The sequence below is a fragment of the Cyprinodon variegatus genome, unplaced genomic scaffold (assembly GCF_000732505.1).
Source record: "Cyprinodon variegatus isolate N-32 unplaced genomic scaffold, C_variegatus-1.0 Scaffold75, whole genome shotgun sequence".
In the NCBI taxonomy this organism is placed as follows: Eukaryota; Metazoa; Chordata; class Actinopteri; order Cyprinodontiformes; family Cyprinodontidae; genus Cyprinodon; species Cyprinodon variegatus.
In genome coordinates, this window is record NW_015150528.1 from 483,815 (window position 1) to 499,481 (window position 15,667).

The 15,667-nt window shown below is 36.2% G+C and overlaps 1 protein-coding gene across 1 annotated transcript in view; it reads left to right on the forward strand.

Moving 5' to 3' along the window:
- LOC107083446 (beta-galactosidase-1-like protein 2) overlaps positions 1-15,667 on the forward strand; it is a 40,983-nt gene that overhangs the window by 20,222 nt on the left and 5,094 nt on the right. Inside the window, exons 12-18 of the mRNA XM_015372687.1 lie at positions 169-275; positions 6,420-6,566; positions 6,836-6,907; positions 7,251-7,329; positions 7,481-7,568; positions 10,257-10,374; positions 14,369-14,485. Of these exons, the coding sequence (XP_015228173.1) occupies positions 169-275; positions 6,420-6,566; positions 6,836-6,907; positions 7,251-7,329; positions 7,481-7,568; positions 10,257-10,374; positions 14,369-14,485 (728 nt within the window). The remainder of the gene's footprint in view (positions 1-168; positions 276-6,419; positions 6,567-6,835; positions 6,908-7,250; positions 7,330-7,480; positions 7,569-10,256; positions 10,375-14,368; positions 14,486-15,667) is intronic.

The following is a 15,667-nucleotide window of genomic DNA, read 5'->3' on the forward strand; positions in this document are numbered from 1 at the left end:
TGCATGTGATGGAAAGCATTGACTGCTCTCTGTAGGAATAAATAACAGATAAGTCTGGGTTGCTTTAATTGAATGAATAAAGTTTACTTTACAGGTTTTTTTAAAGCATTTACTTACATGATTTTAACCACCAAGGATGCACTTACCCCCCTCTTTTTTTTTTTTCAGATGAACCTCTTCCTAATCCACCCTCTCCTCATGCAAGGAGAGGTTATCAGCCTGTTGTCATCCAGCAGCATCTATCTCTTTGGGATAGTCTCCATGCGACAGAAGGGGTAAGGGACACAACTACCAAAAGATAATAATAAATAATCAGAAATGGTGCCGGAAGGTTAATTCTATGCTGGATCATTTCTATTGTTTTGCATCATTACACCACAAAATCATCAATTAAAAACCGATTCTTCAGTTTGGAATCACTCCAGTTGGTAATTTCTTTGAGGTGTTCTGGTATTTTAAATAGTTCATGATGCTTTCTACCTAAGGGTATGTTGTTTTGGCCCACACGGAGCAGGATACTTTTCTGGGATTATTTTTCTCCCTTCTGTGCTCCCACTGTAGGACCCAGACCTGAATCAGAAAAAAAAAAGCTGGTAAAACAGCCCTGCTTGTAATAAAGGCAACTTTTTTTGAATAGCATAAATTTTTCAACATGCTCTACATAATAGGACTTTTAGATATACTCTGAGCTAAAGATAAAGCCTTGGGGTGGAATTAGGCTAAATGGCTCTCACTGTTTAGCTTTCACCACCCTTATATTTCAGATATCGTTCATTTTTTCCTCCTCTATGGGTTGTATTTTGTATTAACTTTAAATCCAATCAGGACTTGGATATTTGTGTTTTTTAAACACATTGTGCCAAATCCCGCATTTTTCATTGATCATATATGTGAACCTTAATGGAACTGTGTAAATAAAGAAAAAGGCAGTCTTTACCCTTCAGTACTCAAAGCAAGGCACCGTGTATCTTTATGATGATCATCTGGTCCAACTCACCTGAATCCAGTTATCTTCTATTATTATTGTTATTATTTTTTAGTATGTTTTTGTATTGAAGCAGACACAAACCTAAAAGAGGACCGGAGTTTATTAACCGATAATGTTTGAATATTATTTTTAAGCATTAGGGTTCTGAGATATGAAATAAATGAGTCATCTGTCCAGGATTGCAGATCATACAGGTTTCATTTTGGAATAGAGCAGATGTCTGTGTAGTTGATGTCCTCATAAACAAAACCTGCAGGCTTTAATCATTAAAATTGTTTGAATCATTAAAAAACTCCTTTTTAAGTTAGACGTAATTTTAATTGAGTTTCGCAGCCCAGTGGGGAAACTGTATATTATCCGGCCCTTCTTTCTGTCACGAAAAAAATGTTCAGCACAGTTCACTTCAAACGCAATCCACCAAAGCATTTTCACACAGTTTGGGGAATTAGATAAGCCTGTAGCAAGAAGCAAACACAGACAGGCTTCATTGTCACTAATGCTTGGATATGCCCTGCTATTCGTACAGTAATTTTATAGTTACTGTAATAGAACATGATTTTATTTCATAATGACTTGCACATAATTACCAGTGAGGCCAATAAATGTGTAGGATGTTATATATGTGTGACCTTGTATTGCGCTGTTCATTTCTCTTTACTGACTGATTACAAACATGAAATCGGTGCTGATATTGGACCATTTAGATCAGGTGTAACCAATTAAAAATAAGCGGGTTCCTAATAAAAATCATCAACCAGTAAAAGTCCGGAGACATTTTTATTTATAATCTGTTTCTTTAAACAGAATTTAACACTGAAATAAAATAATGTGTTTATGCACATAGTTATACATTGACTTTTTTAAATAAAAAAAAATATATATATAAAAAAAAAAGGGAAAAGAAAAAAAATAAATTTTTTCCATTTTAAAATCTAAGTGTTTTTTTAAGTAGAGAACAGCAATCACCTGAACTGATCGTTTGTTATTTTTTTCTTTTTTCTGGCTTAATGATAGCAGTGGGCTTTTTGCTGCCCTGCAAGGCTTTAAACCTGGGTTTGAATGGTGACAAAGCCATTCCTAAGCGCATATCAAGGTGCTCATTTTGAGCCTGGATTTATATTTATTTTTTATTACCGTATGTTCATGGTGGAGAATCCTGCTTCACAGCAGCAGGTTGAGCCAAACATACTTAAAATGTGAAGGGTCATCTTTGAGCACACCTTTTCAATTTTCTGTCATCAGTTCACAGCACTTTTCCAGCAGTCCACACTTTCTCTGCTCTCTTTTTCTCATCATCTTCTCCTTCTTTCCCATCGCCCGGCTTGCCACAGGTTTACCTGTTGTGTCTAAAAGTGGCTCGTAGCAGCGACCCTGACTGATACAGCTCATTGGCATATTTTTATCACGTGCAGCCTGGTGCCGGACACTAATAGATCATTGATTCATTGAAAAACTAACATCTCTTACCAGTGGCGTGCACAAACATTTTGAAGGTCAGGGGCAGGGAAAAAAAGTGAACACATACCGTGCCCCCCTGCACATCCTTGTCTCCGACCCTTGTGAGACATAACAGGGATTCAGTAACATAACAAAACGTCTGTCTACATTTTTATTGATCCAGGATGTCAGGAGTCGGCAACCCAAACTGTTCAAACAGCCATATTGGACCAAAAAAAAAAAAAAATCTGTCTGGAGCCACGATACGTAAAAGGGTTATATAAGCCTCGTATGGCAACTCAGGCTCTAAGTGAATTAGCCCACTATACAGAAGGACTACACAGGCTTAAATATATAATAAGCATTCTTGATTAAATGTTTATCCTGGAGCAAATGTCACAGCTGAAATGTGCTGCAGGCTATGATGCAAATCTTCAGTGACAGAAATGTTTACATTTATTGTTTAAATGTATTTAACGTACACATTTTTACAGGATTTGAAAACATAATGAATGTTTGTTTGACCTCCTGAATACCATAAAAAAAAAAAAAAAAAAAAAAAAAACATATTTTTCTATTTTCATAAATTTTTGAAAAAGCTCCAGGGGAGTGCTAAAGAGCCGGATGCATCTCTAAATCTCCCCTTGGAGTGAAAAAGAAAAGTGAAATGAATTAAAAAATCAATAATCGGCACAATATTCACTTTGAATCCAATCCTTTCTTCATGTCCCTCCCATGTTTACTGTACTAGTTAGAGTATTTCTGCTGTTTCCATAGAGGAATTTATATTCAAGCCAGGTGTGGCATGTCTGTTGACTCTTGCCTTATTAATTATTCAGTCCCCATCGCAATAATTTGCTTTCCTCTGAGATGCCAATTACTTTGCCCCTTACCAGCCATAAACCCTTGTTTAAAAAGAATGGGTTCTCTTCAGGTACAGCGCAGACTGTCGGGTCTAATATTTTATCTGTGTGTGTGTTTGGAAGCTCTGATTATATTAGCTTGTTGGACGTGCATAATGCACCTGCCAAAGATGTAAAAGACTTGGTTGTTTGGTAAAAGACCTGAGACTCATGCAGTAAGACTAATTTCCCACACGATACAGTGTGCTGAAATCAATAAAACGGTTGTAAGAAACGATGGCTGTCCATGAATCCATCTACATTTCCTTTGTACGTAGCAATCCATTGAGCTTGCATGTGAGCAGACTTCTCCTTTGATACATACCATTTCAGAAATGAAATGAATGAGATGCTTTAAAATGGGTCAGAGGCACATAAAATAGCCTGAAAAGATATTTTCTACATCACTTAAAATGGATTACACGCAACGGGATTGTAAAGGAAATGGATTGGGGAAAAGCTTAGGTTAAGGCGTGATTTGAACCTCTGACAGGTCATGATGCCCATAGGACATAACTACCATAATTATCCTAACAGCATCCCCTGGTGCACTGAGCCTAAGGGGGCATTAGGGAGGATTAATATTGGAATAATTGACTATACTCCACAGGAAGACACCAATCCCACACCATGCCAGCATGTAATCTTTTCTGCTTTTTGTTAGAACAAATCTGTTTTGGACCAGACCCCCTTGATTCAAATTGTCTTATTTACATTTGTGCATCATGTTAAATTTTTCCCTCTATTAAATGAAAATGCTTCCTGTTAATGAAAACAAATGCATTGCATTTTGGTGCTTTAAATAATCTGTTTGCCATCCAAAGCACTAATTGCATTATTGAAACAGTTTGTTTGCTGCACGTGGCTCTTTTATATCAGCCTTAACCCCATTGTGTGGAAATAAAAAAAAAACTGGCTCACATGGGTAATTCCATACAACTCAGGTGGCATGGCTTGGCTCAGGGTCGACTGGCACATTCCCAGGATGACTCTCCGGTTTTAGAAACCTCAGTGTGCTTGGTAGCTATCTGTAGGCAGCGTGCTGCTTCATGCTGCGTCGGAGCACGATTGATATAATTATCAATAAGATAAATAATTGACCTGGGTCTCCAAACGGAACAGTCACAGGCATTGCAAATCAAAATCCGATCACCTTATTGTAGGTTGCAATTTGGTGACAAGTGTTTATTTTAGATTTCTTGAGCATGTCTTAAAATATATTGGATAGTGGAGCTTGGCTAAGGTAATCAGACGGCTCGCAGTGGATGTCGTCAAGTTTCCCTTATTTTCAAATCCAAAACAAAACAGGTATGGATTCCAAGACGATTGGAACTACACTAGTGCCACTTTTTGCTGCAATTACAGCTAAAAGTCGCTTGGGTGACAAAAATTTTTGGCCATTATTCCTTGGAAAACAGTTCCAGTTCCAATTCAGGTCCAGACTTTGACTTGGCCATTCTAACACCTGGATATGTTTATATATTCATTGTAGATTTTGCTTTATGTTTTGGATCATTGTTTCGTTGGACGATAAATCTCCCTGTCAGTCTCAGGTTTTTTGCATACCCCAATAGCTTTTCTTCCAGACTGGTGCTGTATTTGGCTCCATCCATCTTCACATCAATTTTAAACATCTTCTCTGTCCCTGCAGAAAAAACATAGGCCAAAACCATGAAGCTGCCACCTCCATGCTTGACAGTGGGGATGGTTTGTTTAGTGTAATGATCTGTGCAGCTTTTATGCCAAAAATAACGTTTTGCATTCTTGCCAAAACATTTCGATATTCTGTTCACCGGACCAGAGCACCTTCCCCCACCTGTTCACTGTATCTCCCAGGTGGCTTGTGGCAAAATTTTAACAAGACATTTTATGGATATCTAAGAAATGGCTTTCTTCCATAAAAGCCAGATTTATGCAGCAAATGTATACATTTTTGCAACAGAATCCCAGACATTCCTGGTGTGTTCCTTGTTCTTCTTGATGCTCTCTGAACTTTAAATACAGCCCTATCACAGAGCAGAGGCATTTATATGGAGACTTGATTACACACAGCTGGATTCTACATTATTTATCATCATCAGTCATTTAGGTCAATATTAGATTATTCAGAGATCCTCATTGAACTTCTGTAGATAGTTTGCTGCCAGTAAATTTTGCATGTCCCATTCTTCAGTTTTTTATTTGATAAAAAAGTTTAAAATATCCAATAAATGCTCTTCATGATTGTGTCCCACATATTGTTGATTCTTCACAAAGAAATTCAATTTTATATCTTTATGTTTGAAGCCTGAAATGTGGAAAAAGGTTGAAAAGTTCAAGGCAACCAAATACTTTTCAAACCAATATATTTTTAACATAAAACATAGGAAACCACTACCTCCAGTGACGATATGTACTATTTAATGGTTTAACCTCCAAAAACCAGGGTAGGTTCAAGTGCATTTATACGAGATAGAATTTTCATTTTTGACATAAACATTAATCATTAGTGTTTTGGACTATAAACATTGTCTGGAGAACTTAAAAAAAACAAAAAAAAAAACAAAAAAACATCCTGTTCGTTATTTAGTAATTCACGATGGATCAAGTAGCTAACTAACTATTTTACATAGATTTATATAACTTGTATTTATATTTTACCTATTAATCTTCTTACTTACTTATTAATTACTTATATGAGTAAGATAATAAGTCATATCTTTTTAAGAAATTTCTCAAGTGAAAGATATGATGTAGTAAACCTACTCCTGAAATTTTATTTTTGTCAAGAATTTACTCAAGTATAATCTAATTGAGTGAAGAGACTAGCTACTATCAACCTCTGCAAGTATTATACTCCTAATTATTTTTCATCTTATTGCAATAATGAGCCCTCTGAATCAATTAATCATTTTCATTTGCTGCAGAACTAGAAATGTTACAAACAGGTGGATAGCACATGGAGTGGGATTCCTCTCTTTATTTAATAGTGGGAATAAAAAAAATGTATTAATCACTAAAATGTGTTTCTGCTGATCATTTCTGCTGATAATGAGATGAGGTTTGTCCTTCTTTTGTTTGACTGTAATGTTCTGTTTTTGCATCCTCTGCAGCCTTTCAAATCTGAGAGGCCAGTAAACATGGAGAACCTCCCTGTCAACAACAATAACGGTCAGTCGTATGGCTATACGCTGTATGAGACGACCATAGCCAGCGGAGGAACTCTCAACTCAAAGAACAACATCAGAGACAGAGCGCTGGTGAGAACAATCATTCCCATAGATTCATGGTCTCACATTTGTACTTAATTAGAAGAATGGTACTGGGTGCTATTCATTTCTCATTAGCATAACAGTAAATTTAATCCCAATGGCAATGGTTTTGTTTTGCAGTCGCTCCGCCTGACAATTTCTATTTGCATACTTTTTAAAAGTTTTTAACATAAACGGCTGAATGTTTTTTTTTTTTTTTATTTGCTCTTTTTGTCTTTTAAAATGTGATTTTTTTTTTTTCATCCCTTTTTTTTCAGGTTTTTGTGGACAAACATTTTGTTGGTGTGTTGGACGATAAGGTGCAGGAACTCGTACTACCCGATGGGAAGGTACTGAGCTTTTTTATCCTTCTGTGTATATTTCAGACCCAGTGTGCTGTTTCAAAGCGATAAAGTGTTTAATATTTAATGACCTGCAGCATGTGAAGGCTACAGGGGATGCTCAGAAATATTTCCTGGCAGCAAATGTGAATCACACCACAAATCTTCTGTTTATTTTGAGGGGAAAAAATTAGGCCAAAATCTGCAAGCTTTCTTAGAAAGCTTATTAAAATTTTCATGAGAGCTTCCCCTATTTTCTTTATGGTTCTCTGTGTGTTTTTTCGTTTATTTCTTATAAACTAATGCAGTTTCCTTGAATGCAGCTCATGTTTTATGTATGTTTATGCTAAAGGGAAGCAGAACTCTGAGTTTGCTGGTGGAGAACTGTGGAAGAGTGAATTATGGGACAACTTTGGATGAGCAGCGCAAAGGTACAAAAAGTCCAATAATCAAAGGTTTCTTCTTTAATATATATATATATATTATTATTTTTTATTTTTTTTACCAGAAAATGTTGACGCTGATTAACTGCACGTTAGAACTTTAAAAGAAACTGTAAATGGCATTGACTCATGTTTTCAGGTCTTCTTGGTGATGTTGAGTTAAATTCGCACATCCTCCGAGACTTCATTATTTATAGTCTGGATATGAAACCAGACTTTCTGAACAGGTTTGTATCTTTTAATTACTCTTCCTTTTTTTCCTCATGTTTGTGTTTCTATATCACTACACCTCTCATTCATCCCAGCACATGTTGTCTACAATTAATATGATTAGAGAAGGAGCAAGATAGCAACTTGCCCGTATGGCAGTCACACAGAGCAAACATAATTTTAGCACCGAGGCTAACCGTAGTCCTTACTTAAACATTACTCAGTGTTGACAAATCAAGCAGGATATTTACATATATTATATAAACAGAAATTCTTTTTTCTCAGTTTCTGAAGGTAATTGTTTTAATTTATTGAAATCAGAAGTCACATATGCAGTGATATCACAGTGCTTTCAAACACCTTTTTAAAACCCACATGATGGTGCATTGTACATTTTTTTTGTGAATACTGTAGGTAAGTTACACAGATAAGATATTTTCTTGCCATTCAGCACAAACTTTCTGGGTTTTTATTTTGTCTGAGCTGACAGTTAAAAATTACCACCCATACTGTAAAACAAACAAAAAAATAATTGTTGGAGGATTCTCATTAGAGGTAAAAGTTAGATTTTTTATGAAAATAAAGGACGTCAAATATTTCCATTTCTGCATCTATGTTGTTTGTCTTGTTTTATTTGACAACTTTATGCACTAAATATGATGGGAGTTCTAAGTTTCAATGCATTTGATGGATGACAGGACCAAATATTTCAGCATTTGACCTGCCTATCATTGCTTAGGGTCGATCAAACTAAATTTGAGAAGACAAATGCTGTGGCTCTATATAAATAAATTGAATTAAAGTAATTTGATCAACTTCATTATAGGTCATTGTCTTGTATAAGATATATAATTTATATGATGAAAATAGGCTGGGTTATTGAGCTATAATTGCCCTGCCTTGTTTTTGCATTTTTGTAACCTTGCAAAAGTGACAAGCTGGTAATCGTTAAGTCGTGAGACTGATCCAACTTGTGCAATCATTTTTTTCACAGTTGCCAATCACAGCTAATCTATATTCAACAATTAACGGCAAAGAAACAAGTGTTGCTTCCTGCCAGCATCCTGTAAGCAGTTTGGGAACTTTAAGATCTGCTGCAAAAACAGCTTCGAACAGAACTTTCTCACATCCTCTCTATGAGATTTGTATGCATTTGCCACCGGGGTAATGGTATCCAAACATCCAAAGCAGAGGCACTACTTTCTCAGATTCAGAATCCACTTCATTGGCCATGATCTTGTGCACAACCAAGGAATTCGATTTTGCTTATAAGCAGCCACAGCCTACAGGCATCAGGCATAAACTTTAAATTTTAGAGGCAAAGATGTACTTGTACCTATGTGTGTAACCGTCTAAAGCTGTTAAAATGATGTACCTGAAATTATTTCACATATTTGATATATTCTATTTAGTTTGTCAGACTCTTTATGGAGGGGGTAGAATCCTGTTTTATAATTAACTATAGAGAAATGACGGAATTTCAGAAGAGCTGGAAAAATAACCCAAGGGGGGGAATGGAAACTGGATTGAAAATGGTTTTAAGGGGGGACTTTTAATCTTCAATAGCTGAGTTTCAAAGCAAGATTTTTTTAACAGCTCTATTGCTGCAGTATCTGATGGAGTGACCTGGATGATACGTTTGGCATCATCAAGGGGATGTGACAGTGTCTTTCAGATGCTGTCATCATACTGGTGTTTGGGCAATACTTTGGATTGTTTCATTCTTTTGAGCTTTCCCACAAAAAAAATAATAAAAATAGAAATTGAGGGTATTAAATGATAGCACTGCTGCCATGTAAAGATTTTCTTTTCTGTTTTTTGTTTTGCTAATGAGTGAAGCCATATAAAGACAGTCTGTGAAGCACATGTCTTGTTAATTTCAATCAAGCCAAATCTATGTCACACAGGTTCTTAAAAGCATCTAAGCATTTTAATTTCCTGTGGTTGTTGAACACGGAGTAACAAATATCAGCGTACTACACATCTCAGCACAGTCATTAGATCTGGCAATAGTAATATTCGGAATAATTAGAGATGTACTTTTGAGGTGCTTTCGCAGGAATAAGTGCCCTCCAGAGCTCAAGTCTCATTCCCTCATTCGTTTTTCAGTATTTCAATAACACAATGCTCCACTGTACATTACTGCACCATTCACATGAGAATTTCCTTAACTTGTTGTATTTTTAATTCAATATCTCTTGAATGATGTTAAGAACAAGAATACATTTCCCCAAGTTAAAGCTAGTAGAGCATGTATTGTGGGATTGTAGGATTTTAAAGCCATTATAAACCTTCTTTGTGTGGGTGGGATTGTGACTCTGGAAGTTTTGTGTGTCAGTACCATTTTGAAAAGGTCAAGGCCTGAAGCCCCTTATAATCGAACAAAAGAAAATCCTACCCGCGAAAGTGCTGTTGGTTTTCTGGTGTGAAAGGCTTGTGAATTTGCTAGGGGGCCAGACATAACCCACCGTCTTCGTGAATATGAATACTATCCCTGCCATTGATTTCCAAACCTTCACCCTGCATTCACTGCACTCCAATAAATATTTTATGAAAGACAGAATATTCTGCTTTCTTACCGTCAACCATTTTCTAAAGGTTTTTATATATATTTTTTTTTTTTATAAATTTGGAAGTTGAGAATGTTTTGAAACAGATTAATGTGTGTGTATATACTGTATATTTTTCTCTTTCCCCTCATACAGAATTCAGAGTTCAAGCCAATGGGTGTCTATGCAAAAGCAGCAGCCTGCCTTCCCAGCCTTTTTCCATGGCAAACTTTATGTGAACGTCCCTCCTAAAGACACCTTCATCAAACTTCCTGTAAGTAGGACCTTTGGGTGAAAACTAGTGTTGCCAACTCCCAGAAGATAAAAAGAAGTGACACCTCATGTGGGTGCCAGCTGACCCGATTGCCTTTACCCCTCCTTGAATGGTGATTTTTTTTGTAGCCCCGCTTTCTGTATGAAATAATTTTTTTTAAAAACTATATACTATATATTACTACCGGTATATATAATAATTTGTTTTCCATGTGTTCATGTTACTCACAAATATGCATCTAATTTCTGAGTGATATGAACACATGGAAAACAAATTATTATCCAGCAATTCACTTTAATACAAAATAACAAACTGCTGAATAAAATAAGTATCTTAAACATAAGCCTGTCCTGCTTAACTTCAAACTAAAAATGAATATAAAACAATAAATAAATAGTGCACATTTTTAGGTGCAACAGCAAACTTGTGCAAACTTGTAAACATATTTGTGCCTTAAATGCATTGACTTTTGGCTACAGTTGTAAAACTGAAAAAAATAAGTCATTAGCCCGAAGAGCGATAGCCTACTTTTTCCACTTGTATTTCCTTGTATTACTTGTATTTTATTGAGCTCTTGCAGCAGCAAAGAGTTGTCTAACCCTGAAAGCAGCGTCAGCATTTAAATTACTCGGTTCGTCCCCCATACTGTTCTGTTGTCTCCCGCTATCTTCTCCGTGAGCAACACTTGGCTCGACCAATGGGATGAGGCTATTCTGGATCATTACATATATGTTGTCAGCTCATTGGTCACAACTCAGGACAGGGCCCAGGAAGTTTACCTTAAGTTTTATATCTTTAAAAAAAAAAAAAAAAGTTTTATATCTAACATGCCCTTGTGCTTCGTTTCCCATTAGCTTTTTACTGACTATTTTTTTTACTTTCACAGTAATACGTGACAAATTGCGTTGCTTTTACACTAAATACGGGACAGGTACTTTTACTTATTAATACACAACAATTCCGTATTTCAAGGGACAGTTGGCAAACCTAGTCAAAACTGTACTCATTTAAAACATGCTAGAAAGTATTATTAATATGTTCACATCTCAGCCCAAAAATAAGCAGTCCAGCATTATAATTATAAATAACGGGAAGATACGGATTTAGTTAAACAGTGAACAACATTTTTACAGTTTCTATCAAAATAAACAAATGAAAGTCAAACATTGCTTTTCCGCCATGCTTCAATGCATCAATAAAAGAAAAACAAAAACAAACGAAAAAGGTCAGGACAAAACAATGGAACTCGTAACCGGATATTTTGCAGCATAACCTTTTTGGGCAATCCTTGCAATCAAATGATTCTGTAACTGCCAAGCAGATGTCTGCTCCTCTCAGTGGATATATTGGCCCTCTCCTCATGAGTAAACTGCACCAGTTGCCTCAGGTTTTACGGGTGGCTTTTCCAGACAGAGTGTTTCAGCTTCTTCCAAAGATGCTCAATAGGATGTAGGTCAAGGCTAATAGAAGGCCACTTCAGAATAGTCCAATGATTTCCTCTAAGCCATTCTTGTTTTTAGCTGTGCATTTTGAGTCATTATCCGTTTGAAAGACCCATGACCTGCGACTGAGACCAAGCTTTCTGGCACTGGGCCGCACATTTCTCTCTAGGATCTTTTGACAGTCTTGAAATTGAATATTACCCTGCAGAGATTCAGACAACCTGTGCCAAATAAAGCAAAGCAGACAGAGAGCATAACTGAGCCTCCTCCACGCTTCAAAGGACAGTGTAATTTTCTTGATATGCTTGATTTTTCCATCTTTGAACATAGAGCTGCTCTGCAAAAAGTTCCATTAGTGTCTGATCTGTACATAGGACATTCTTCCGGAAGCTTTGTGGTTTGTCAATGTGCATTTTGTCAAATTCCAGTCTGACATTGATTGGTTTTCAACGATGGTGTCCTCTGTGATCATCTTGCGTTAAGTTCACTTTGGCTCAAACAATGATGGATAGGGCGATCTGACATGATGATCCTTGAACTTAAGGTTCACCTTTAATCTCTTCCAAAGTTTTTCAGGGCTCTTGTAACCTAAATTTTAATTGGTTTTAGTAAATACATCAAGTCTCAAAAAATGTGAAAAAAACTGTCTATTATATTTGGTTGATGTTAAATAGCAGACATCATAAGCACATAATGGGTTAAGTCTATTTAGAGATTTTTGCACTGCTTTTTGTGAAGGCTTTAGACAGGTAGTGCCATTTTATGCTCCTAAGTTCTCTCACCCAGGTAAAAGTTGAAAACAATGATTATGACAACTTCCTCTGGTGCATGTTGAGTGTGGTACATACCATGTCAACAGCCATAGATATTTCAATATGCAGACATCTGTGATAATAATAAGTAAACACACCTTAATATAACAGGTATTTTCTTGGGGTATCATCTTTGTCCAGGCCTGTTTCGTGAGTTTTTTTATTTATTTATTTTGTTGAAGCATGATTGAAAAGTAATGGTCTGAGTAATTTCTTCAGTTTAATACATTTTTATTTGTTAGTTCGGTCGGATTTAAGTTATTTCCGTGACCTTTGTTTGTCTTTAAACAAGGGGTATCAACAATGTTGTTCATGTGTGTAGATATGATAAAAATGGTAAATGACCTGTACTTCTATTGCCCTTCATCAAGTCTGAAGATTCCAAAGCACTCTCCATTACATTCAGTCAGTAACTGTCTGTCCATGCAATTCTCATGTTTGCAGCAACCTTTTGGAGTGTCAAAAAAAAAATAAAAAATCGTAATTATATGTATCATCTTCCACTGGAGAAAATGAACCAGGCGATCCAAAGTGCAATTTCATGATATGTTGAAGATTGGCTGCAATAATCAGCAGTGGTAACAACTTGGTGTGGACCAAAGATTAGTAATGGAACATGGTTTTGCAATTGCACAAGTTTTACTTTTTATCATTTAAGCTAGTATTATCAATGTTGTATGCCATCGGTATACATAGAGAAAGAAGTGCAAGACTAATTATTGTATTAAAGCTACAGTGTGTAATAATTACAGGGATATACAGTCAGAAATCTAATATATTATACATAACTATGTTATTTATCATCATCTACGAGCTCAGCCTCTTAACCTTAATATTTGCGTTGCCTTAGAATTCGTTATTTATAATTACATAGGAGCGGGTCTCGCAGCCATGGAGGCAGACATCTTTGCGCTACGGCAACGCAGAGCCAACAAACTAGCGATTGCGAGATCGCCCATTACGCTCGAAAGTAACTACGGCAAGTTGAGAGAGATGAACTGAGACGGTACTGAACACACAGACTAATGAAATACTATCTGTAAAATTATCTATGTAAACAAACCTCATTACTTGAGAAGGTAGGTGATGCGGACGTCGTGGAAGACATTTTGTCCCGTAACGCTCGCCGTACTGTTGGGGGGGAGAAGCGGTGGGGGGGAGATGTTCATGTTGCTGCAGTCTGCAGTCTGGACGTTAGATGTCGCTGAAAATTACACACTGTAGCTTTAAGGATGCCAGCAACAGAAATGGTTGCTACATAAGAAATCTATTCTAATTCATAAGAAATTCTCTTTAGAACATTCTCTTTATTAAAAAAAATAAAAATAAAAAAAATCACCTCAGCTAAACACTTTTTTTGCTAAATTTAGTCAGATTATTTGAATTTTTGCTGTTTCCACCAATATCTTCCAATACAATACCTCAAAAGGCGCGTACAAAAAGCATTTATGGAAAGGTTGTTTGCTTCATTGTAGCCACAGCTACTTTATCTAAGACTAGGTGCAGTGACAGGTGCTGTAACTGCACCTCCTGACCACCACCTACCCAGACACATTCATAAAAAGATGTATTTTCACTATTTAAGGGAGTTTTTGAGTTTTCATGTAAATTTGTTGTGATGTTTCATTCTTAAAAAGATCTCTCATAGGTTGTAAAATGTCTGCTATGTCTCTTAGAATCTAAGACCATTTAATATCAGAAAGAATAAAAACTGAGAATATTTGTAACCTTTGTTCACAGGGATGGACCAAAGGGGTTGTGTTCATAAATGGCAGGAATCTGGGAAGATACTGGTCTATTGGACCACAACAAACTCTTTATGTCCCAGGTCCTTGGCTTCATAGAGGGGACAACCAGGTACTGTGTCTCACGACCTTATAAGACAGTATATGTTATATAAAAAAAGGAATTTTGTCTGATTAGGTCATAATTAACTAACCACCCATGTTCCTACCTTCCCATATGTGTTTGGGTATCAAAGACATTTTTTCAAATGCATTAAAACCAAAGGTGTCAAGTAACTTAAGTACACTTCTTAGGTATCTATACTTTACTCCATTACTTATTTTTCTTTCTACTTCTAATCATTACATTTTCACACAAGTATCTGTACTTTCTATTCCTTACATTTTTAAAACAAACTTTACTCGTTACTCTTGGCTTCAGTTTAATGTTTATAAATATTTATTTCTCGTCATGTGCGCCATCCAAAGCAGATTATTGGCTCCATCCACATCTAGTGAAAACTAGTGTAATTGGATGAGTCATATAACGCAAATTGGTTAGCTATTCATCAAATTTGTGCTGAAAGCACCAAAGGAAATGATCAGAAGCAAGCAGGTCTTCTTCAAACTGCAAACGTGAATTGTCTATGCCATGCTACAATGTCGGATTCAGAAAAAGATGTTGAAATGTCTGAAAGCTCGGACACAGGCGAGAACGTATCGGGAGATGGAGATGGAGGCCAACAAGACCTCCCTCATCCTTGGCCCTGTCTCAATTAACTTTTAGAAATAGCCTAAAAATTTAGCTTTCAATTCATCTAGTGGCATCTGGCTGTTTTTTTTTTAAAGGTTACTTTATACTTTAAGTAGTTTTTGGAGCACATACTTTTTCACTTTTACTTGAGTAAAGAGGTCAAGTTGATACTTCAACTTTTACCAGAGTGTTTTTAAACTGCAGTATCTATATTTCTACTTAAGTAACAAAAGTGTGTACTTTTGACACCACTGTTTAAAACAAGAGAAAATGAAACATCCCTGTAGGTCTTTGGCATAACTTGTTCATTCCTGTTCTGTCCTTTGCTTAGAATAATGCATATGTATTGGGATGAAGGGTGCACTGAGATAAAGGCTCCGTCATATTCAAGCAAGGGCGTAGGAATATGTTTACAATTGGGGGGGACACATGTCGGAAATCTGAGATTCGTAAATATTCAACAGAAACATATCTTAAGTACGCTACTTAAAAAAAAAGGCTATTTAATCTTTTACTTTATTCCTTTATAAATGTGTCTTGCAAAAATAATGCATTTAAAAT